We start from the raw sequence: 25,814 nt of genomic DNA, 5'->3' as shown, positions 1-25,814 counted from the left end.
TTGGTCGCTGCTCATTAAGTTTGTCACAGCCTTCATCGGCGTTCCTCCGGCAAGAGTGCGGGGCTGTTGTACTACTGGGGCTCTCGCTTCTTCGCCGTTTCTTCTAGTGATATTCGTTTACCTTCGAAGCCTCTCAATGAAGTTTGCCCGCCGTTTCTTTCTTCCAGTTTTTTTTACAAGACGGGCGTAGCAGTGGGCAAATACTCCGTCTTTTCCAGTGCTGTCACGGGCACTTCTGACGAAGAATACTACTACTGGCCCTGCTGTCAACGTTAAACTGAAATTTAGCAAGCATGCTGAATTTAGGACGTTTCAGAACTATAATTTATGCTGCTTTACGGAACCATGCGACATGTTTGGCATTTGTTTTAAAATTTCGATGGTTAATCCACTCTTCCTGCAAAAGGAGTTTGAAACATTGGGTACAAGTTCCTGTCAGCGGACACGCACAAAAATGTTATGGCTAATTCGCCATCGTAGCGATCAAAATAAACCATTCCAGTTAGTAAATTCCCTGCAGTGAACAAACATACTTAAATTTTGTATACCAGTACTAAAACATTTCCTTGGAACAGCCTGTGGCATACCTGAGATCACAAGATTGAATTCTGCTTCAAGAACAACTGAAGCCTGCGACATTTCATAGTGTCTGTTTAACAAAACCTTTCAGGAGGCTGACATTTAACAGCGGAAGGTCAAGCGGAATTCGTTTAGGATAACGAAAATTTACAGCGGTCAGTAAACTTTGTGGTAAAAGCTGCAAGGGCAGAACAAAACAAAGTCTTTTTACCACCCCAAGTATATAAACACCTCACGGAAAAAAAAGTGTTCCTGTAAGCTTTGAAGTTTTCACTGATGAGTGAAGGAGGAAAAAATGATTCGTTTTTTTCTCGTTTACCTTGTGTACGTGGCTGGTAAGTACTTTTGTTTATTCTGCTTTCTTTGCAACATTTCCTAAAGTATTTTGTTGTAACTTCGTATTTTGCTTAATTGCTAGGACAGCATACAACAGTGTCGCCATGAAGAATAATGTCGTTTAAATTTAATCGCTATGGTGTTTAAGAGAAACGGAGTGGATTCTGAGAGAACGCTAGCGTAGCAGGGGGAAAAAAATTAGTTGGTCGGCGGAGGTTATGAAGTTTGAGAGATAAGGATGGCCGTAGCTGGCGCAGGAGAGGATTAGCTGCAGATGTAGGGGAAAGATTTACTCCGGTAGAGGACGTAGTTATGCTTACGATGATATTGATGAAGTATTAATAGTTGGTTTAAGCAATTTTTTTCAAAAGCCCTCTTTTTAACAAAAGGAGGAGGGGTGCGAAGTTTCTTACAAAAGTTGTATTTGATGGCTGATGTGTTCCGCCACTAAGGGTACGAAAAAGTACGAAAACGTTCTTTAAACGTATGAACACTACCGAATTTCAATAGAATTTTTTTTCTTTTCTCTGAGCACCGTCTGCAACGATCTCGGTGGAAAGAGAGTAACTAACCCCCGGCGAAATTTTCTTTTGCTGTGCGCGTTAATTCGCAGTAAGTGAAAAGTTAGCATTTGAACATTCTGCGGCCAGTGCCTGTGTCATGTCTTGAATTTATTAGTGTCATTTAGGTGTTGACTTCACGCACCTTACAACCAGGAATTTCGATTACGTTGTCACTATGTCTGAGCTTGTGTCGGTACTTGTGTTGTATATATGCTTACAAAAGCCAATTAAAGGCTAGTGTAGTTTTCTGTATTTTTCGCCTGCCGAAACAGTGCTCGGAATGATCTCTGCGGCTATTAGTCGCTGTTGGTGACATCCTAGCTACAAGCTGACGGCAACCTACAGCTTTGTAGTTGGCGTATGAACATTGACGAATACAGCCGCACTGTGAGTAGAAGGGAGGGGCTCTCAGATCCTTAAATGGATGTCAAAAATGAAGATAGATGGCCGTCATTTCTTGCATGCACCGGGTCGCACACAATCTGAAAAATGTTTTCCGTCTACAGATTACCGCAGCACTATGGAACACGGGCACAAGAAGAAGACAGGCAAGACAGGACGGGCGCTGACTACCAACTATTAATACATCGAAAGAACCAGCCCGTTTTGTACTATTTGGATTGGACCATGTGATACCGTCTGTAACTGATCGTTCAGCCACTGATCGTCTGCATGGATCAGTGGCTGACGGTATCACGTGACCCACTGTAAACAGTATAGAACGTGCTTGTTCTTCCTATGCAATAAATAGTTCGCAGTCAGCGCCCCTACTGTCTTGCATGTCTTCTCGTGTCCGTGTTCCATAGTGCTGTTGTAATCTGCGGACGAAAAACAATGAACTAACTAGCCCAGACCAAAATCCTCACTGAAAAATGTGGCGGCACGTTTCGATGTGAACGCGGCTTCCTCTGCGCCACGCAAGCTGTAGAGGTTTTGCCGTATTACTAGATACCGCCGTGAGAAAACAAAAATCAAACGCCCGTTTCGTATCCCAGCATCGCACACATCAATGTTTGTGGAAAGCGCATGTTCAATGGCTTCAGGGACCCCTTTATGATGAAAAAAATGTGTACATAGGGCAGACCGGCCACTGCGCAAACATCCGTCCACGCGAACTTCTTTGATCAGTTTAAAAATCAAATTATTCGCTCCTAAAAGAACTCCTGCGATTTTGAAAATAGAACCATAGTGCAAGTCATTCTTAACCACCGCAATTATTTCATTTCCTCACAGCGATCAGACAGAGAGGGAGTTAATGGAGGCGTGTTTCATTCGAAAAAGACAACATGAATGCGTCAGCCAGCCGACCTTATTTCTTGTCATTAAAAAGGTTTCCTTTCAATAGTAGGTTAAAACTTAAAAAAAAAACAGCAGTTGCTAACGCTTGGCCACGGTCCACGGCGTCCTGTATTACTCCGCTGGCCAATCGCAAAAGTAAACGAAATCAGCTTTTCAATGTTTGACTCTATTAAACAAGCCAGGTATCAAAATGCTAGTGCTAATAATTTTTTTCTTGTGATTATCTTCTTGCCTATAACGGACTACTTTTCTGTCGTGGAGCAATTGTGTGCGGCGGACCTGAATGTGGGCGGAGGTTCACTGCAGACTTAAGTTATATCTGACTATAGACAATTCTTGATTCCGAAGGTCGGAAGGATGCCTAACAAAAGGAGGGAGGGGTGCGGGGGGGGGGGGGGGGAGGAGAGTGATGTGTTGGTGGTGCCATTTTAGGATTTCGCCACGTCAATGATGATTTCGCTATGACTGTGCTCTAAGCATTTGCACCTGGCTGTTGGGCCATATGACTTTACGTATAAATGTACGTTTTTTTTTGTTTAACAAAAATGTTCATAGGGAGTCAGCAGTCGTCTATGTATGTGCCGATTTTTCTTCGTCGCTTGTCTTTTCTTCCGCTGTTTCTTCCGAAATAAGCTTATCACTGTATGAAATAGACCACCCGGACGGACGAATTCTCAGCAGTATTTTCAAGTCTCGCTCCACTTATCCACTGTTCTTTCTATAAGGAGTAAAATTTTCATCGGCGGCTAGACACTTGCCCCCTAAAGGTGCACAGAAGACGCGGGGCATAATTTACTTATAATGACACATTTTAGAAACGTGGACATGGTTTGGGAATTATTTCTAATTATTTTGCGCCTGAAAAAAAAAGAAAGATGCCTAATATAAAGGGGGGGGGGGGGGGGGGGGTAGGCACTCCTACACACCCAGGGCACTCAAACGCAAACTCAAAATGAAATGTCTTTATATTATGTACTCGAAAACAAAACTACAGCGTATCGAAAAGAGGACCCCTTTCATCATTTTATGGTCCTTTGTGGTGGTCTTCACAATGTTTATCCTCCATTAATTACCACCTAACTTCACTGATGAACCGGCTAAACATCACTGGCCCTCGTAACATAAAAACTTAATTAGTCCGACTTTTTTTAGTTAGGAAATAAACCTGGGGTACAATAACGATTACCGAAAAAATTTTGACACAAACGTAACAATCAATGATGAATGTAATTATTACAGTAATAATCTGATATTCACTGTCATTTCAGTAAATCCTGATTTCATCATTGATAACCTAACTATTTACTGTTAAAATCAGCTAGTGCATGATTCATAAAATATCTATTGCTTGCGTTTTCCAGGAACAATTGAAAGTATATACCCTTACACGGTTGAAGGAAACAACCTGACTGAAGTATCATCAAGAAGTAAGCTGTGTGACTGCGCTTTGTCTGTTTTAATGTCACATTATATTGTATCTGATTCCCTAAAGTTTCCTTAATAAGTTTATGAGAACTTGATCTCCGTTTATTGTAGCTAAGGTATGGAATTCAGTACAATATCTCGGGTTTGAGTCATTTTCCTCTTTACTGGTATTCTCATGTGTTTGTATGATGCTTCCTTATGTGCATCTAATAGTTAAAAACCGATTCTTACTGACTGCTGGCAGTTTGTGCAACAGTGCAGGACGCTGATGTTCACTTAGGACCTGAATATATTGACACCGTCCATTCATCGTCGTCGTTCTACTAGACCCACGACAGCTCGGAATGCGCGCGCGAGCTGGCCTTAGGAAGAAGCCGAAGTGTCTGGCTGCGAATGCTCCGCTTTTGGGACCGCTACTGACGTCCGCTGCAGTCACCTACTTTGAAGTGTCCAACCGAGCCGGACGTACTGTACCACCCGTGACATCTGGTGGAGGTGCTGGGTAACGCATTCCATGCCTCGGACTCCCCCAGCAAGCAGGGATTCAAGTCCTCGAGGGTCATCTGCCATCGAGGTGACGCCTGTACACCACGGTAGCCGCCGGCTCCAAGGCCTTCAACCCGAGTTTGGGCTTCTGGAGTCTCGCTCAACACAAGCGGTTCGTTCAGCGCCATCGTCGACGACCGTCCAGCCCGAAATAGGCATGCAGACGACGATTAGTTCACCTTCTGTTGTGCTGCAGCAGCCTCGGGAGCCACCAATCTTCCAAGGTTCTCCAGGCGAAGACCCGGAAGACTGGCTGGAGAAATTTGAACGCGTAGCCCGGTACAACAGATGGGCGGAAGACTCGAAGCTTCAACACGTGTTCTTTTCGCTGGAGGGCGCAGCTCGTACGTGGTTCGAGAACCGGGAGTCGTCCATAACGACATGGAACGTATTTAAAGACCAGTTCCTGAAGGATTTCACTGCGGTGATTCGAAGAGAACGGGCCGATCTGCTCCTTCAGTCCCGAACCCAGCTACCAAATGAAAGCATACTGGTATACTTCGAAGAGATGGCAAAGTTATTTCGTCGAGCTGACCCGGACATGACAGAGCAGAAGAAACTCCGGTACCTTATGCGAGGTGTCAAGGAGCAAATCTTTGCCGGACTGGTTCGCAATCCACCGAGCACGGTCGCAGAGTTTCTGTCGGAGGCAACCACCATGGAAAAGACACTCGATATGCGGTTGCGGCAATACGAGCGTCAGCCTTTGGCCATGACTGCGGTAGCCACGGACATCAGTAACACCCACATGCTTCGCGAAACCGTACGAGCTATCATTCGCGAGGAGCTCCAGATGCTGTTCCCGGCTACGCCGCCTGCGCCAACGGTTTCTGCTCTATCCGAGGTTATTCGGGAAGAGGTGCAGCAGGCGCTTACAACACCAGCTCCCTTCCAGCTGTCCACAGCCCCACCGCGAATGACATACGCCGCTGTTGCTCGTCGCGCACAACCGCCGCCGAGTCGTCTTCAGGAAACCCCGGCCTCTTTTCGGCCGCCACCACCTGCTCGTCCTGCTCCATCGTATCCCCGTAAAAGTGACATCTGGCGCACTCCCAACTACCGTCCTCTCTGCTATCACTGCGGTGAGCCGGGTCACCTGTACCGCAACTGCCGGTATCGCCAGATGGGCCTGCCGGGGTTCCCTGCAGATGCACCACGTCCGCAGCCTGGGCAGCGACCCAGAGAAATCAACGATTATCTGGCCGAATCTGCCGGTGGGAGACGCAGGTCGCCATCTCCACGTCGTCGGTCTTACGGTGACTTTCCTCGGGGAAGGTCGCCAAGCCCCCGCCAGGAAAACTAAAAGCAGCAACCTTTGAGGGGGAGGTTGCTCACCGACGAAATGTAACAGACCCTCCTACGCCGCAACTAGGTGGCCACCCGATGCCACGACCGAATGCCGTCCAACACCGTGAACCGCCGACTCTACGTGAATGCCACCTGACGTATCGAAATGAACCCGCACCGCACCGCAGCCGTGACCGAACACCGCGCCGTACCTCTCACACGACGTCTACGACAGCAAACCTGAGCATTTCCCTCGACGGAACAGACGTCACTGCACTCGTCGACACAGGGGCGGATTACTCTATCCTCAGTGGAACTTTCGCCGCCACTCTGAAAAAGGTCACCACTCCGTGGATGGGCCCACAGATTCGTACAGCCGGGGGTCACTTAGTTACACTGACCGGAACTTGCACATCAAGAGTAGCAGTTCAAGGCGCAACCTACCTGGCAACGTTCGTTATACTTGAACATTGTTCACGTGACGTCACTCTCGGGATGGATTTCTTGACCGAGAATGGAGCGGTCATCGACCTCCAGTCAAAGGCCGTGTGTTTCTCCACAGAGAATGCAATTCACAGAGATCCAGACCATCCGACCGCACTTTGCATCCTGGATGACCACGTCACCATCCCACCTCGTTCGACTATTATGGTTTCTGTCGGCGCCAAGACTGCGGAATTTCGAAGGCGTCGCGGAAGGCAACCAGACCTTGCTTTTTGCCAGGAGCCTTGCTGTCGCCAGAGGAGTCGTTAATCTCGTCGACGGAGAAACAGAAGTGCTGATAACCAATTTCGGTGGTGCACACCAAGATGTGAACGTGGGAACCGTTGTGGCTCACGTTGATGCCATCGCCCATGTCAGCAGCACACCCAGTATTTCCACAATGTCGTTGTCGCAACAGCAGAGCCCAGTCATTGGTTTCACGTTCGACGTCAATCCAGCACTCTCCCCGACGCAGCAACAACAAGTTAAAGATCTTCTTCTGCGCTACGGCGACACCTTCTCGGTATCATCGCGTGTTGGACGAACTCACCTAACGAAGCATCGCATTATTACGGACGATAACGTGCACCCTCTCCGACAGTCCCCCTACCGAGTGTCTCCCGCTGAACGCGACGCTATTGGCCGCCAAGTGAAAGAAATGCTCCGCGACGACGTAATTCGTCGTTCCCGGAGTCCCTGGGCAGCGCCAGTCGTCCTTGTGAAGAAGAAAGACGGAACATTGCGGTTCTGTGTAGACTACCGTCGCTTAAACAAAATCACCAAAAAGGATGTCTATCCTCTCCCCCGGATCGACGACGCTCTGGATCGCCTTTGTAGCGCGAAATACTTTTCTTCGATGGACCTCAAGTCAGGTTACTGGCAAATTGAGGTCGATGAGCGGGACCGTGAAAAAACAGCTTTTATTACTCCAGATGGCCTGTACGAATTTACGGCCATGCCCTTTGGACTGTGCTCTGCACCGGCAACTTTCCAACGCCTTATGGATACCGTCCTTGCCGATTTAAAATGGCAGACGTGTCTCGTCTATCTTGACGATGTTGTCGTCTTCGCCCCGACTTTCCAGGAGCATCTTCACCGCCTCGAATTGGTCCTACAAGCAATAAGGTCTTCTGGACTCACGCTCAAAAATGAGAAATGCCACTTTGCGTATACAGAGCTGAAGTTCTTAGGGCACGTTGTGAATCAAGCCGGTGTTCAGCCTGATCCTGAAAAAACAACAGCTATTGTCCATTTTCCGCCGCCGCAAGACCTGAAAGCTGTCCGCCGTTTTCTTGGATTGTGCGCGTATTACCGTCGCTTCGTGAAAGATTTTGCTCGCATTGCCGAGCCGCTGACGCACCTAACACGGTCGGACACACCTTTCAGATGGGAAGCAGCGCAAGAAAATGCATTCCGCAGCCTTCAAAGCCTCCTGCAGGCGCCTCCCGTTCTGGCTCACTTCGACGTCAACGCCGACACGGAGCTCCATACTGATGCCAGCAACATCGGCTTAGGCGCTGTCCTGGTCCAGATCCAAGCGGGTCAAGAACGGGTCATCGCTTACGCAAGTCGATGTTTGTCACCAGCCGAATCAAACTATTCCGCTACCGAGAAAGAATGCCTTGCCATTGTATGGGCCACTTCGAAATTCCGACCGTACCTTTACGGCAAAAATTTTAAGGTGGTGACCGATCATCATGCCTTATGCCGGCTCGCAAGCCTTAAAGACCCGTCCGCTCGCCTCGTCCGATGGAGTCTGCGGCTCCAAGAATACGACATGACTGTCGTGTACAAATCCGGGCGCAAGCACTCTGACGCCGATTGTCTGTCCCGCGCCCCAGTAGATCCTTCTACCGACGCCTGTAATGATGACGACATATTACTGAGTGCTCTCAGCGCCTCCTGCCTCGCTGACCAACAATGCGCCGACCTCGAACTTCGAGATGTAATGGAATTTCTCAACGGCAGCAACACGACCGCCCCACGCGCTTTCAGGCGCGTGTTGCCATCTTTATGCATCCGCAATGGTCTTCTGGTCAAGAAAAATTTCGCTCCAAACAATACGCAATACCTAATCGTCGTACCGGCTAGCCTGCGCAATGAAATCCTCCAGGCCTCCCATGACGAACCCACTTCTGGACATTTGGGCATAGCCCGTACGCTAGCCCGAATCCAAGAGAATTACTACTGGCCTCGCCTCCGTGCTCATGTCACTCACTACGTCAGAACGTGCCGAGCCTGTCAGCGTCGCAAGGTACCGTCAAGGTATCATCCACACCTAAAAGTAGCTTTCACTTGCCGTATTTTAATTCCAACGCGTACGGCTCGCTGAATCATTATAATGAGCTGTAAGCTCTGTCCACTTCAACATCTTTCTGCACTCTATGAGAAGTAAATGGCGCACGTCAGCCTGCCGTACTAAGCTGAGGCAGAAATGCTCATGGTATACTATTCATAGCAGCGTCTGTTGTAATTCAGCAATCAATTTTACGTCTAGATCTTCGCCTCCCCATGATCACGCACTTTTCTCTGTGAGTCCATCCGTACACGTCTCCAAAAAACTCGCGAAAAACAAACACGATGGTGAAAGGTGTAGCCCTCAGTAGGGTTCGAAGCCTTGACTTTTTTGGTGTGGAACCTGCAGCTTGCATGGCTGACGCCTGGAACCGCTTCGTTATTGCACTCTTTTTACCAATGAATAAACGATTATATCCTTAAGTGAGTACAAAGCTGCTACTCGGCTATAGCAGTGAGCAATGGAAACCATGGTAATATCTCTTGTCAGAACAAGGCTTACACACCAACTTAAATAAATGTTTTAAGGAAAAGTAAAACTTGAGTGTGCGTATCGTGGAGAAAGAAAATCTGTTAAATCCTTTAAATTAAATTCACACTACAGGCTAAAGGAGAAAAGACATAAAGAGAAATCGAGTACTATGGGAGGATTACCGACCGTAAATTCTGACCGCTTTGCTACGTTACGTGTGTACATGTATGTAAAAATTACAAGTTATAAGAGCGGCCCCAGCTATGCTGCTTGATGGTCGGTTACCTGGAACGAAACTCAATTTAGTTGCTTTAACGAGTCAGTGATTCACGACCGATCAATCCTCTAAAAGGCCCTAAGCTTTTGCCACGGAGGCTTTAACGAAAATTCTCACTCAGTCTAAATTTTATGCGAAGCAGCGGCTTAGAGGTAAGCTCTGAGAATTAGCTATTGGTGACTAGATACGACACCGAAAACTTCTTTAGCAAGGAATGTGCACTGACATCGCACAGTGCACGGGCCTCCAACATTTAGCCTCCGTCTAAATGCGGCCATCGCGGTCGGGATCGAACCCGCGTCTTTGGGGTCAGCAGCCGAGCACCATAACCACTGAACCACCAAAGCGGTTGCAACCCTAATAGAATCAGAACACAGCAGACCTTCATGTAGATCTATAAAATAATAAGGAATATGAAAATGCCTTCTCATTTTCCAATAAATCGCAAACTTTCGGGACGTTATAAAGCGTTTTTCTGGTTTCTCTTCTCGATGTTTGAGCTAATTGCAAAATAGTTTCTGTTCAGGAAGAGGTTTGGTTTGGTTTGGTTTGGTTAGTGAGGTTTAACGTCCCAAAGCAACTAAGGCATGAGAGACGCCGTAGTGGAGGGCTCCGGAAATTTCGACCACCTGAGGTTCTTTAACGTGCACTGACATCGCACAGTACACGGGCCTCCAGAATTTCTCCTCCAAAGAAATTCTAGCCGCCGCGGCCGGGATCGAACCCGCGTCTTTCGGGTCAGCAGCCGAGCACCATAACCACTGAGCCACCGCGGCGGCGTTCAGGAAGAGGGAAGTACAGGTCACGAAAATTATTAACTTCTGCTTAAGTTACTTTAATAATGTCATCTCACTTCTACTGCCATGCTGTATACAAAAAACTGCGAATATTCTGCAAAAAAAAAATAATCTGCAAACCTTCTTGTGCTTAAAAGGCGCAGATAAACCGTGTCTTACCTCAAGATGTGTTGGTTAAATGGTAAATAAAATGGAATGGACATCTAAGCTACATTAATATTTTAGCGTCGTTTGACACTAGATCCGCTAATTTTTACCGAAAAAGAGCTCTGATAAGCCAGAAAAGTGTGTAAAGTAAAGCCAACGTGTCTACGCCACTTGAAAATCCCTTCAACTTCAGCCGGTGGCGTAGTTCTCCCACTGGTTACATTTGGTTTATAGTTTTCTCGCACAAAACTTGCACAATGGACAAGTATTGTCGAAGAAGCACTAACTCAATACCAACGCGTCTTATCGGCAGTGAGCCTGTAAAATTTTTACTTCGCATGGGGCAAGGGCTTGGTGTGGAGACGTTGAGGAAGCATGGTACAAAATGCTGTTTCTCAGGAAGCAACGACACGTGTACTGCGTCCCAAGAAAATAGTGCATCAGCCCAGTAAATGACCGTATGATAAAAAGGGTTTTTTTTTTCTGAACGAATTTGGTAACTTGAACAGGCCTCAGGGTGACGAGTCACGATAAAATAATACTGTTGCTACACCAACTCAGAAGCCGCTGCATTTTACCATCCTTGGACTTCACCACCAATTCATCTTTACATGCAGCACCAATCCATATCAAGGAATCAATGTTTTCGTTATTGTCTAAAGATTTTTATGCTCAGTGTAAAAAGTACATTAGCATGGCCACAAAAAAGACAAACCAACGTTAAGTCCTCTCCATGATGTACAGACCAAGGAACAGACACAAGCAAAGAAGCGTCAACCGGAAAAAAATGCAGTGGCGAAATTTATTCACCTTTCACACTTCAGGAGAGCGAAAGATTCTACTCCGCAAACATTGCAAGAACTTCGCGCCCTTAAGGAACGGACAAGCACGGTGTACGCTTATTATACCTCGTTGTATAGTTAACATTACTCTCACGTTGGTTTGAAAGTACAAGCGCATCCGAAAATGCAGTCGGACGGGGTACACACAAAACAGTATTCGAGCCGCCGCGATGGCTCAGTGGTTATGGTGCTCGGTTATGGAGCCCGAAAAACGCGGGTTCGATCCCGGCCGTGGCGGTCGCATTTCGGGGGAGGTGCAATGTTAGAGGGCCGTGTGCTGTGCGATAACAGTGCACGTTAAAGAACCCCAGGAGGCCGGAATTATCCGGAGCCCTCCACTTAGGCGTCCCTCATAGCTATGGTCCCTTTGGGATGTTAAACCTTATTAACAAACCAACAAAACAGCATTCATAATTTCATAATTCGATCTTGCTTTGGTACATTACTTATCAAGGATATATGGCACACGGGTACAAGATAAAGGATGGACGCCGACATGCTGCATTTTTTTTTAGTCAGGTTGCGAACTAACAGGAGACATAGCCCTAAGACAAAAATGACGAAAAAAGGTTTCTGAATGCATGGTATTACAGCTGTCCTTTTACGTATGAAAAAAGTCAGTGTTATCCTACCGCACCATGGAACTATCAGGAACGCAACCTTTCATTTGTGCTGGGATCTGATCACACAAAATATTTTCATGATGTCCACTAGGTGCCGGAGCTGTATGTTGTTATATTGGCTATACCAGTTATAGCTACTATAATAACACGGCTAGAGGTAGCCATTCTATAAACAAGGAAGAATTGGAGAAAGATAACAAAGATAGCAATACCTCTCAAAGACGATATGAAGCAGTTTTGAGATGGTGACGAGATAATTATAATCGGAAATGTGAATGGCCTCAACGATGATATGGACGAATACACAGTTAAAGAAGTTGACCTGAGAACTTCTTCAGCAGGACAATTTCGTTTCCGTAAACAGCAAATCTAAATGTGAAGGATAGCTCCCATGGGAATTCAGGAATGGGCAGTCGACCATTGATAACTGCCTTATGTCGCAGGGATTCTATAGCAAGCTCGCAAAAAATTGAAATAGACGAAGATGGGAATCACCATTTGGGAAGTGATAATAAGCGTATTAGTGTGCAGATGGGACACCTGATCAAAACAGCAATGAAGGGAACACGTAAAGGAAACGCACATACAAAGAACGGTGTGGAAAACATGGATTATAATCAATAATACGGACTCATCCGTTCGATAATCAAACAAGTAAAAGTGACAAACCATTGAAAGGAAAAAGTAAGCCATGAGGCTGGTGAATATGGAAATTGAGGACATAGGAAAGTGAAGGGGGTAAAGAAGGCTGAGCTTTCTCAATTCGAAATGGACCAGAAATGGGATATCTTATAGGTAGAACAGACTGGAAGTACATGTACTCGTCCAGTGTAAAATAAAGCAGGTCCATTAATCGATGGGTGGCTCAAGTTCGCGATACAACCTTAAGTGGGCCACGGAAATCCTGGATCCATATAAGTTGTGCAGGTGAAAAGAATCAAACAAAGCAAGAATTGATTCAAGATGCTGAAGTAAACTGTTCATAAGGGAACGACGTTGTAAAATATATTATGCGAAGCATATTACTAGAGCTACACTACAGCCCGTCGAGCGCGGCGGTGGAGCTACCATTGACCTTTAGCGTGACCACGTGACACCACGTGACAACATGACGTCACAGCAGAGGAGAGATGGGCTGCCGGCTCGCGCGGTCGGCCGCGGCGGTGGAGGCTCCACATCAGAGGCGCTGCAGCTGACCACGTGACGCTACAGCAGCGGTATAAAACTGAGCTTGCCTGGCTCTCCGGGCACTTACGAGGCGGCCAGGTGTTGGGATGCCGCCTAGAAGCAGGGCTGATTTGAACGAGAAGCGAAAGCTTCAGCGTGCCACAGAGACCGATGAAGAGCGGGATGAACGTCAATCAAGGAAAGCCATGTATTACCAAGCCTAGCCATCAAATGCTTCGCATCTGACTAGGCTTAACCTTAGCTAAGCCTCAGCCATTTTTTAATCAGTTGTGGCTTAGTCTTTTAGGGGAGACGAAAAAAATTATCTCCCTGAATGGAGAAGCAACAGAGGAAAACATAACGAAAAGGAGTTCGGAATAAAACAGTTATAACAGAAAAAACTCGAAGGCAAATATTCCTAAATATAAAACCGCAGGAATTGACGAAGTTCCAATAAAGCTAATTAATCAACTTGTTCACATCAGCAAGTAAACGTGGCTAAGAGCATTGGAAGCCGCATATCAAATCAACAAATTTCACACAGCAGGAGACTGAGTAGAATGACTTTCATCTACAAACGGTAAGGAGACAGGACAAACATGAAATCTGTCAGAATGATAACATTGACTTCGGATACATACAGCTGCAAAGTACAGGCAGTGAAATTAAAATGCAGACATAGACAGAAAGTATACCACACTGGGAGAATTTCAGAACGGGTTCAGAAGTGGTAGGCGCTTAGATGTAAACCTGCTCGTCCTTACCGAATTTTGAAAAATAGCAAAGCCGGAAAACAGGCCTCCGTATTTAGCCTCTCTGGACGTACGCAGTGCATACGGCAACGCAAATATATAGCCCCTCTGGAGCGGACTGAAAGACTGAGGCATTGGTCATGATGTAATAGAACTGCTAAAGGAAATATAACCAAATAACGTTCGATTGCATGGAAAAGGATAAGTAGTGCGAGAGCAGTCGAGCAATCAACAAAAAAAGTAAAGTCAGGGTTGTCCATTGTCACCGCTGCTGCTCATGATTTATGTGATAATTATGATGAGAAGGTTACAAAACTCTATTCTAGGTTGTAATCTGTCGTACAGAAAAAGCGGAAAGGTCTTAGAGCAGCAGCTCCTTGGTTTGATGTACGCGGACCCTATTGTACTACTAGATGATAGCCAGGAAGATTTGAAGACTGTGGTTAAAAATTGTGATGAAGGAGATGAAGGAGACGCTCTAAGCTTTACTTTGAGCACAGTGAAGTCCGTTTTGGTGAACTAAGCGTTTCTACTGTCAGATGCTTACAAAGCAAGCCCACAAGATACCTAGGCTGGCAAAATCTAAATATTTTGTTATGGGTAAACGACGGCTATATACAAAAGGAAGAGCATGAAAACACTGCTGGGACAAAACAGCCAAGAGATGTCGCGGTAATTAAGCATAAAGAATTTGGGGGTACAACCAGTATGCAGTACTGAGAAGTATTTGGAAAGGAATAATGATGCCCGGGATTACGTTTTGAAACGCGCATTTGTGTCTTAAGCCGGAGGCCCATGCTGGCTTCGAAATTAATCAAAGAAATGTTGGTCTATTAGCCCTAAACCGCAAACAAGGTAGCACAGAGGGACATTGGATGCAGATAATTTGTAGCATAGGAAGCTCAGAGTATATTCGGTGGCGAAAATCTGGGAACATTGGGCGATAAAAAGAGAGCAGCTAAGGTATTTGAAGAGTTTTAAAGACGAAGCGTTGATTCACAGTGGCGGAAAAGGAGTTAAGTATGCAGAAAACCAGTTCGAAGAAATAAAGAGCGTTCAGGGAGAGGTAAGAAATGCAATGGTAAAAACTGGACAAATTCAACGGAAAAAATTTAGACTTTGAACTTGTATAAAATATGCGAAAGCCAAATAAAGGAGGAGTCACTTTTTGATAACTGAAAAGGCAGAGACCTACTCTTTGAAGTGAGATCAGGGTGTCTGTGGACGTTAAGTTAGAAAAAGAAATTTAACCATGAGGATAACATATGGGCAGTGTGGGATAAATTCGTACAAACAATTGAACATATTTTACTAAAATTTGTCAGTGTTCATCTAGCTGTCAATATAGGCACAGTCACTCTCTGCGAGGCCCTAGGGTTTATAAATAACAAACGTAATGTAATGAATCTGCTGTAGACGCTGGCCAGAATCGGTTAAAAAGATTGGTGGCTGAAATGCAGGGTGGTGACATTAGGATACAAGATAATTAAGGATTAAAAATTGGCCAAACGTATAAGTCAATAAAGTTTGCATTCAAACAAAAATGGCGAATTTATATAGAGTACAATTATAGTTTACAGATTTGTTTATAGGTACGTAAAGAAAACGAAATAGAGAGCATGGTGGCAGCTACCACCATTCTGTTTCAAAGGAAACTCTCATAACATCCATTGTCTGTTCATCTATTCATACGCAATTTCTGGCGCAGCGGCTATGGCAGTTCGAAAACACGCGCCTGCGCCTCAGTGCAAGTCATGGATGCAAAAAACTGATGTTCCCTTTTCTAGATCTGCGCTCAGCGCCTTGCTCGAAACCAAAAACGGAGTTGTGCTTGCATGGATCCCAGGTACAACGCTATTATTACGATCAGAAATCAACACAATGCGTGTGGTTCTTTACGAACAACTGCCAAGACGGATACGGCAGTGTATTTTACTCACGTTTGGAGTGCCTGCAGAAATGCAACGGTAAGTCTCTAAGTGAATACCTTTTAAGCGGAGTATATTTACTTCTCGGCAATCTTTTGCTTGTGAATGCCACACAGCTGCGCTAGTCTTAAGCGAAAATGCCATATTGCCCTCAGCCCCATTTGTTGACTGTGCCATACAATTCATTTCATTGGTTATTATTCAAGGGTACAATAGATTTAATTACTAACTATGTATATTAGCGACGCCGTATATGAAGCGTTTTATGACATGCAATTACTCGCTGTACAAGCGCGCGAAAAAAAGGATCCTTCAGTTTCTGCACCTGGGTTTGGAACCCTCGGAGTGTTCAAAGCGCACAGATAACATACCTAGTAGAGCAACTAGGGATAGACTCAAAATTCCACCGCTGCCAAAGAACATTCATCCGGTATTTCAAGAAGGCAGACGCAAAGATAGGGCGGTGGCCCTGCAGGGCCAATTCGAAAGCATATCTGATGTGCTGTAGACGGACGCTGCCCAATAAGGTAGCAGAGCATCACACACAGCGATAGTGGTCCGTGAGAGTGGATACTCTGTCTCGTGCTGCACCGTTAAAAACACAACTGCAACTGAGGCTGAAGAAGTTGGGACTGCTCTAGCAATAAGACATAACGATACAAGGTTGAAGGTAGCCAATAAGAATTATGATATGCGCAGAACCTCTGCTACAACAGCCAAAAGTCCGAGAGACGAACAAATCTCACTGATCTGGTCCCCGCCTCATCAGGGCCTGGGGGGAAACGAGAAGGCGCACGCGGTCGCCGAAGGCTCACTTTCCGGTCGATCGCCGAGGAACCCATCCCTTTGGGTGACGAACTAAGAACATTCCACGAAGTCTTAACCAGCAGTGGATTAACTGCTCAATAGAAGAGAGGAAATCATGGGGAGGAAATTGCAAACCGGGGTGTTTCCAAACCCTCGACTTTACAGTAGATGGCATCCAGAAATCTTTGATCCTATAGATGTCCGCGCTGCAATAGCATAGCAAACCTAGTCCACATGATCAGGACCTGCCCTGCCTATAACCACCCGAATAGAAATGTAGAATCCCGGGAGACCTTGTTACTCAACCACGAAGGCGTAGAGCAACGTAAAGTCATCGGTCTCGCCCTGACCGCAGCCGAGTCCCAAGGGATTTCCGCCGACGGTTAGCGGGAAGAATGGAGGTTTCGGCTAAAGCCTTCTTCCCCCTAATTTTTGACGGGTGCAAATAAAAGCTAATTCTGTCGCTCCCTCTCTCCATCTGTCATCCTCCTGAAGAATGAGGTAGTAAGAACCGTGTCGGAGTCGCACCCCCCAAACTACACCGTCTGAGAGCGCCCGCTCAAAGACCCATTTAGTTCACAAGGCGGCCTAGATCAGAAGTGATTTTCTATGAGCCAGCTGGAACATATCGTATACGCTCGCGCGATACAAATGGGACGGAGTCCTTGCACGGAAGCGACATTTTTTTTGATAATTTTTTCCGCATCCGTAACCTCGACTCTCCGTTCTGTTTATGCTATGACGTGTGACTTACACCGAATTACTGAACTAACCCCCCCCCCCCCCCCCTTAACCCACTGAAGTAACGCTTTAAATGTCTTTAGTATACGGAGAAAGATTTCAGGGTTTGCATGCTTAATGAATGCAATTTTTTCCTAAAATATCTCCGAGCATTTTGTAGGCCCATTCACTGCCGAGGAAAAATGGGCTGATTTTGTCCATTTTGTACGGGTTTTGAATTCGAACGGAACAAAAAGTATTCTAGTATAATAAAGTCAACCTCCGGTACAAATTTCCTTTTAAATAGATCAAAATAACCCTCAAAACGGTTTTTTTTTTCATTCGTGAACATAGTCCGCAACTTTTACCTTAAACCCGCACGTATAATTCACGTAGCGGATAGCAATTCTTCCCAAAGAGAGCCCAATTACAGTACACTCTTGCAAAACTCACACCATTCAGCGCCGAGCTAAACTGCAACAAGCTGAGACAATCTTCAACACGCCAGATAGAAAAAAGATGTCCTGTCTGACCCGGCTTGTTTTCCACGGGTTAACGGATTCCTTGCTGTAAGTGCTTATTGGCAGTGCATCTCTGGGGTGAGATAATGCAGTCTTGACAATCGAGCAATGACAATATGTGCTATTGCATGTCTCGGCATTCAATAAAGGCACCTGCTAGAAATCCCTGGTCATAAGCATAGTTCAGAATGAAAGAATGGAGAGCTTCTATTACGCGAGGGTCCCGCCGCGGTGGCTCAGTGGTTACGGCGCTCGGCTACTGACCCGAAAGACGCGGGTTCGGTCCCGGCCGCGGCGGTTGACTTTCTTTGGAGGAGAAATTCTAGAGGCCCGTGTACTGTGCGATGTCAGTGCACGTTAACGAACCCCAGGTGGTCTAAATCCCCGGAGCCCTTCACTACGGCGTCCCTCATAGCCTGAGTTGCTTTGGGACGTTAAACCCCAATACAGCAAAGCTATTACGCGAGGGAAAAAATGAAGTTTTTGGTACCCGAAGAAGACGGTGCGTTCAAGATACGAACCTGTTCATCGCGCGAATAAATGCAGTATGTTTATTCCGCATATCAGGGTGAGCAGCAGAAACGATTCTGAATAGACTCTTATAGAGTCCTTTACATATAGCCACAACGAAACCCAAAGCTACTCGGAGCAGAATTAAGTTGAAAACATCGGTGACATGGCGCATGACATACCGCAATCGCGGCTGCACCGATATTGCTAACTAATGCTTGTTCAGCAGTTAAATCTGTCCACTTTGATGTACCAGAAGGTAGCATAATGGGACCTTCCCTCTTTAATTTATTTGTACCTTAGTAGTACTATGAACATAAGCCCGATGTGGGGTTTATTATTTTGATGAAGCTTGTATCTTTTTTCCTGGTAAAGATATTTCTGAACTAATATCTGCATGTAATGGTGCAATAACAGCGTTAGGAAAATGGGCAACACCTAACGCTGTGCCTGTAAATGAACAGAAAACTAAAGCTGTCATTTTCCGGCCACAGAAGAAAATCATCCCTCAACACCAAGGCTATATACTGACCCTTAAAGCCTATATGCGACATTTAAAGGCGTAGCTTAAATCTGCCCCAAATGCTTTCTGCTCGCTTCAGTACCGAAGGCGTTGAGGCGATTTACATTATATCGAAACTCCAACAAGAGGTTCTCGTATTAATGCTAGGCTGCTAGCAAAATGTGGTATTTCTTGAGAAGCAGTAGCTAGTTGCAAAGAGAAAACTTGCTGCGGCTTCAGCTAGAAGCACGTGAGGCCTAGCGACACTGAGCGAGCGGTGAGCTACCAGTCCACTGTAACAGCCATGCCACCTGCCGCTGCATGAAGCTCGCCGCTTACGTGGTAGCACCCCGTTCATTACCGGTTTTTTGCAGAGGGTGATCCTCGCGGTACCACTTGCGCCATTTCTGCTGCTAGCGCCTAGCACACCTCAAATGGCTGCCAAGCGGAGTATGAACAACGTTCCGTGCAAGGGATATCGTACACATGGTCAACGTAGGTGCTCTTTGCCAACTTTAGCTTTTTGCTGCGAAAGCAACACTACGCGAGTCGCCGAGCCATTTCGCGGAGCTGACGAAAGGCCATACTGCGCATGCGCGAGGAGCAGTGACGTCACACGGCGCACAGCTGGCGCGCCGCCGCCGTCGCTGCGCGGGTGACTCAGAGGTTCCGCCGCCGCACTCGCCAGTTGCGCATGCGCAGTAGCGGCGCATAGCTAGCGTGCCGGGGCGGCCGCCGCTGCCGCGCGCTCTCCATCGCCTCTCTCTCTCTCCTCGTTGCTTTCGCAATCCTCCAGGCTTAACCAGAGCTAAACCATTGCCAATTTTTTCCCTTCCAATTAGTGGCTACAATGTTAGGCAGCGCAGCCCAACACCAAATTATGCAATAGTTCTAGCTGCAAACTGAAATAATGAGGTTAAAACAAATTACCCTGTATAAATAGTAGAGCGGTAATGTAATCTAAGTTGAAGTCAGTTGTGAACAAAAAACCACATTAAGAGCGAAAGAACTAACAGCAAGACCGAAGAACAAATCAAGACAAGTTGGCGGATTAGGGATAAGCTGTAATGGGCCTTTTTGTTGCAATGTATCAAAATATAAGATCAAAATTTAGAAGACTAACGCCTCATGAGATCGCAGCTAAAAAAACACTCAAGATACATTTTAATTTCAAGTACCGTAATTTCCGGTGTGCAGTCCGCATCCAATATGCAGTCGGCAGGGCAGAATTTTACATTGAACAAAATTTTGCAATTGCATATTACGCCCTCAGTACAAAGTAGACAGGTCTAAAGTGCACAATCCGCGCGTAAAAATATATGCACACGAAATGATAAGTGTGCCAAATGCTGTCAGAGCAAAAATTGACACGACGGTAAACGCGAGATTTAGCGACACCTGTTAAAATCTTTATACTTTGCATAATGCAGTGATGGAGAATATGAGGACGACTTCACTTCTTTATAGTTCTAGGGGGCTCTTTTTAGTTTTATACAAGGAGTCCGCTGCTCAAAAAAAGCAGCACCGCCGATAATCATTTTCTAGGGCGGAGCGTTTCTCATCAGTTGCCGCAGATGGACCGTCCTACATTCCTCACCTCACGTTGTAGCCTTCCTCCTCCTTTCACGGTAACCACGTTCAGGATGATTACTGTGATACACTTTTCTACACTCTCGCCATACTCTTCTTGTCTCGCCGTGCTATCTTTCCATGGCAAACATTGTTATAGGCTAACTATCTAACTGGTTGGTTCCCACGGCAACCACATACGGGTTGCGCGTTCTCACGCTCTCGCCATGCCCTCCTCTTTCCATGATAATCATCCTCTGGTACAAGATTTCTCCACTTCCGCCACATCTTCCTTCTTCCAGGGTAACTACATTCCGGACGGTTACCGTTGTAACCAACCTCAAAAAAAAATTCGCTGTGGCTTAGCTTGGTTAAGCCCGGTAATTGCGAAAGCAATATCCGTACCTACGCTATGGTTCAGCTGGTAGTGTAGCTGGTAGTGGTGCTTGTGGTTAGACTTGTGGTGATGCATCGGTTATACAATCCAATCCAATCCAATGCAATCCAATCTAATCTAATCTAATCTAATCTATTCCAATCTATTCCAATCCAATCCAATCCAGTGCAGTCAGGCTGCCGCTCGTGTGCACCGCCGTTACCACCGTCGCACACGGACGGCGCGAGATGGTCGCCCAGCTCTTCGGCGTGACGTCACAACACCTGTGGCGCTCCTGGCGGAGAGAGCGGGAGCTAGGCCGCCGTTCATGTGCACCGCCGTCGCACACGGACGGCGCGAGATGGTCGCCCAGCTCTTCGGCGTGACGTCACACAGAGGTCATGCGAAAGGTCATTTCATGTGCACCGCAAAGGCTTGAAAGTGAAAGTAGCATTGCTTTCGCAATAATAAGAAAGCAGCGAGTGCCCACGTCTACGATAGCCGTTGCGACTCGCAGCACGCATCGGTTAACATTTGGCTGCGGTGTGCCTCCAATGACGAGGTTCAGTCAGCAATGAGTGAATGGTCCGATCGCTTCCCGCGGACGCTTGAAAGCCGCGTCTACGTCACCAAACAGCAGCGACCAAAGCCAGGAGAACAACTGGATCCGATGTTCCTACGTTGGAACGACACTCATTATTATTGTGGTTATCTCCTCTGTTACTCTCTTCATCGAGCGCAGACGCCCGCAGGCTGATATTAGCGAAGCCCTTGATGGCTTAACAACGGATCGCACTCGAGGATTCCATCGCTCAATTGTAAACTTGTGCGTATGTTGATGTTCTTCGAAAGCGAGGTAGCAGGTAGCGCCAGAAAGCATGCGGGCAACGAGTGAGCCATGCATGAGAAGAGAAGCAGACCGTAAGTACCACGGAACGTCATAATCGATTCGCGTTGGGCACAATGCGCGACATTAACAACAAATATTGTTTAGTCCGCACTTGCAGATAGTCTGCAAGAGGCAGAATTTCAACTTTAAATTATGTATAGCATCCGAACTGTATACCAGAAATTAAAGCGCTTAACTTCGCACGCATCTTTGCCTTGTAGCGATGTACCTAGAGCTTGAAGGGGGTGTAGTACACAACGCCAGCAGTGCAGGATATAAAACAGTTCTAATATTTTATCGAACACTGGCCGGACTCTATTAGAGTACCACACTTTGATCCTGAAGACACCACCGTCATATAAAACGAAGGTTTTGTAATTTAGAAATAAAAAAAAAGAGAAAAGAAATCCTAGTGTCGCCACTAGCTGCCAATTCCCGAAAAAACTGCCTGTGTCACACCGAATTTTGGCGCCGATTTCATAAGCTAAGCTACTTTACCAATCGTTTGAAAGCAGTGGCAAACTGCAAGGTGTAGATGCCACGAATTCGAATCTAGTGGCAGGAAAATTTTTAATCTATTTCTTCATCCAAAACTCAGTCTCCAAAACTGCCGGATAAACATCAGCGTAGCCAAAAATAGCCAGAAAATCAATTTTTTACTGAGAACAAGAATGAAGTTTTCCTCAGTGTGCCATCGGCCTCACTTTATGCAATACACTGTGTAGGCAAGATACGACACCAATGATTTGATTTTTTTACGACAAGCGGGTCATTCACAGACTTCCTATTATTTAGTTTTCCGTATATTCCTTAAGCCACCGAGAATAAAGGTTGTTCTCGGTAACCTGTATATCTCTTGCTAATAATCCGTGACTGGTATTGAAAAGACAGGATTTCTTCAACGCATCGGTGAGACACAGGTTTGCTAGCTACTGTAATGTTTCAATAACATAAATTATGAACGAGTCGATGGGCCTCCCCTCGCTTACAATAATCACCTCACTGCCGCTTTCTCTCCCTCTTCAAACATCCCCTCCCTAGCTTTCATTGGCGTCCTTTGTTACTGCGCGTTTCCTTTCCACAGAGTTGAACTTTTACTCTCCCCTCTTCCCTCTGCTGCGTTCCTCTCACATCTAGAGAGAGTTGCGGGGAAGGCGGGGTTCTTGCAAAACGCAATATGAACAAGGAGAGGGAGGGACGGAATCATGATTAGGCTTTCCTTCGGCGCCACAAGCCGGCGCCACAAGCTGTGTTAAGCGATGTGTATACGTTTTCTCGCGTTCCTTTAGAGAGTCGCAGAAGCAGCTATCTTTTCAAAAGCTGAGCTTACGTGTGGCTGTATTAACGCGAGAACCAGGGAATAGTATAATCGTTGTACTCAGGATTTATATTATATAACTTCCTTACTGCATTCATTGATACAAGAACAAAACAGAATCAGTTGCTTTTTTTTTTGACGCAAAGACGGTTTTTTTTTTAATGAGCAAAGTGCGTTTCATGGTTTTTGGCTAAGTTAGTGTATAACTGAGGTTGGTCATTGCGTGTTCCATCTTTAAAGACAGAAGAATCGCGAGCTTACAACGTAGAATAAATCTGCTTCTTCAGTATCTTTAAAGGTATTAACTTCGTGCAATATTTTCGGCTTTATAATCTTTATGCCTTGCAGTGTTTGTACTTTATGCGATTTATCACCGTAGACAAGGTGCACATTAAGTTCCATTTCCTGAAATTTTTCGCCTGCGTAAGTGATATGTACAGGATTGGCCAAATTACTGGGGTAACTATGGCGCCTATAAAGCCATCACTGCCCATCAGATTGATGATGATGAGTTGATTCATCAACCGATGATTTGGAGCTGAGAGGGTTTAGAGGTATGAACCACAAATTGTACCATGCAGCTCGGCAACTTTTCACGAAGCCTGTGCGGCCGGCTGTTCCCTCAACAAGTGCAGATTGACATGAATATGAATTGCATTGATGCTTTGAAAAGATACTTCGATGAACAAAAACATGTTAGTTACAATGTGACGGAGTGGTCCAACGCTGTTTTGCAGCGGCATCTGTTTGCCTGCAAGAAACATACAAAATTGGCGGCGTATACGACCTGTACTACCGCTACGACGCCTCGAGAGATCGCTGCGTGGTAAAGACGGACGTCCTAGAAGATGGACAGCTTTGGCCCCAGGGGAATTTGTTCCCGAATGAGACTGCCTGCGAGAAAGCGTGCAGGCCTGTTTCCGGTCCTTTGTAATGGATAAGGCATTTGATAAAGTGCCGCATGATAAACTTCTCTATAAACTGGAGCGTATGAGTATTATTGCTGACACAACCCCATGGAGACGAGCCTGCACTAAAAGTAAAGAGCAGTATGTTGTTTCATATCTTATAATTTTATTTTCATAAAGGCCACTTGTGGGGACAAATACATAAGAGGTGGAATGATAAATGAAGAGGAAGAGTAACAGTGCTCTATGTGTTTTAGGTACACAGGAGGTAACTTAAATTATGGGCGAACTATGTTGGGTAAGTGATACCAGCGATATACAGTGGGGAAAGTCGTTCATTTCTTTAACGGCTCGTGGAAGGAAAGAGGCTGAAAAATGAACAGTCCGGGCACGTGGATGGAAACCTTCAGGTGAGTGGCTGATGCCGTGAGATGTGTACGTTTATGGCGCGATGTAAAATGCACAATTCGGCGATGAGTAATACAGTCGAATCTACACTTGTCAGGTAGAATGCCCAAGCACCAAGCTTTACAGCAGTCGGCGGCGACCTAATAAGCGCCACCCTCAGCCGCCGTGACGACGGTAGGTTCACATGCCCGCACTGATGCTTTCAGCAATGTGCACGTGAGTGTTTTTAAGGTGGCGGTTCCACTGCCGCCATCTTGCGAGTAGTTCATATTCTGCCACCAGGCTACGACACTGATCCATCACTGAGAAAGTGTGTACCCGTCTTGCCCCCAGCGACCCGAGACTGGTTTTGGTTGAGATGTTGAGATACGTGTCCGGTCCTTTCTTGACCCGTGCACCCGTGCTGCGCGAAGGCTTTTCTTTTGTTGCTGCGCCTGCCTTCAGAGGATTACAAACGAACCATGGCAAGCCCGGCTGCTAGTCCCCGTCGTGCGTGGGGGGAGGTGTTGGCTGGGGTGGTTCCGCATGCTTCTTTCTCTGCCTGTCCCTCGCCAAAGCCAAAGGCTTCGTTATTCGGTCTATGGTTCCGGAAGGGTGAAGGGGAAAAGTTGGAGAGTTGGGGCAAAGAGGGTACCGTCTTTGTCCAAACGGCGTCAGAGGTGAGGTGATCCTTGTTCGGGATAAGGATGCCAGCACGGGAACAGAGGACCGTTTCCTTCTCTCTCTTGTTTAGCCTTGGCTAAATAGCCGCAGAAAGCTGTACCGTCGATGTTACTATCTGGAGGGCCTCCTTTGAGGGAATGTGCCGTTTCGTTCTTGAGTTTTACGCGACTACAGACTTTCCTGTTTTCAATGTCGTGACATATATTAGTGGGAGCAAAGAAAAAGAAAAAAATAATGCTGCCCAGCCCGCATCGCAAAAGGCACAACGTCGACACAGTGGAAACTTGGGAGAGTTAGTGATAATTGTCGACATAATTGCACAGAGCAAATTAGTAAGTAAGCGAAAAGAGGAAGCTGACGCCAAAAATAAGGAAGGTGTGAAATAAAGAAAATTAATTATGTTTATGTCCCATGTATATATTTCTAGCGTTTTTTTTTTTTTCAATGAACCTTATAGTTGAAATCGGTGCCTTTCTTGTGTCCTTCCTTCTGCCCTCGTCTTTTGCGCGTTCAATCACTTCGTCACTGTTGATGCATAGTAATATTAGTAGTAGTCGGAACACTCCTGGTCTAGAGTGTAACCTGCTAACTATAGCGCTGAAAAAAAAATATTTTTTTATCAAATGATATTGCATCTATGATAAGAAAACTATAACAAAGACAGCTATACAATTTAGTCAACGCTCAGCGTATGCCTGTCCAACCTTATAAACTATGGTTGGTAAAGAAAAAGGCAGAGAGAAGTGGGCAATTGTCAATTTCTGTTTACCCTTGAGATGAATCGACATTGCGCAAGAGACGTGAA

General features: G+C 46.0%; 2 protein-coding genes across 2 annotated transcripts; both read left to right on the top strand.

Annotated features, from left to right (window-relative positions):
* Window positions 1-846: 846 nt before the first annotated feature.
* LOC149332442 (hemaphysalin-like) lies at window positions 847-23,964 on the top strand. The gene is made up of 4 exons (XM_089557516.1): window positions 847-914; window positions 4,139-4,204; window positions 15,678-15,857; window positions 23,768-23,964. The coding sequence occupies exons 1-4, from the start codon at window positions 875-877 to the stop codon at window positions 23,962-23,964; spliced, it is 483 nt and encodes a 160-aa protein (XP_089413642.1). The 5' UTR covers window positions 847-874.
* On the top strand, window positions 4,688-6,399 carry LOC149332443 (uncharacterized). Its single transcript, XM_089555753.1, has one exon. The coding sequence runs from the start codon at window positions 4,717-4,719 to the stop codon at window positions 6,049-6,051; it is 1,335 nt and encodes a 444-aa protein (XP_089411879.1). The 5' UTR covers window positions 4,688-4,716; the 3' UTR covers window positions 6,052-6,399.
* Window positions 23,965-25,814: the final 1,850 nt, after the last annotated feature.

This window comes from Amblyomma mixtum, chromosome 8 (genome assembly GCF_055824585.1).
Source record: "Amblyomma mixtum isolate Tamu chromosome 8, ASM5582458v1, whole genome shotgun sequence".
Lineage (NCBI taxonomy): Eukaryota > Metazoa > Arthropoda > Arachnida > Ixodida > Ixodidae > Amblyomma > Amblyomma mixtum.
Note: the sequence above shows the minus strand (reverse complement) of the source record. Positions and strands in the feature narration are given on the sequence as shown.

Coding starts and splice junctions, on each gene's coding strand:
- LOC149332443 (XM_089555753.1), top strand. CDS start 4,717: ATGCCTCGGACTCCCCCAGCAAGCAGGGATTCAAGTCCTCGAGGGTCA.
- LOC149332442 (XM_089557516.1), top strand. CDS start 875: ATGATTCGTTTTTTTCTCGTTTACCTTGTGTACGTGGCTG. Junction 915..4,138: donor TTACCTTGTGTACGTGGCTG/GTAAGTACTTTT, acceptor TGCGTTTTCCAG/GAACAATTGAAAGTATATAC. Junction 15,858..23,767: donor GTGCCTGCAGAAATGCAACG/GTAAGTCTCTAA, acceptor GCTGTTTTGCAG/CGGCATCTGTTTGCCTGCAA.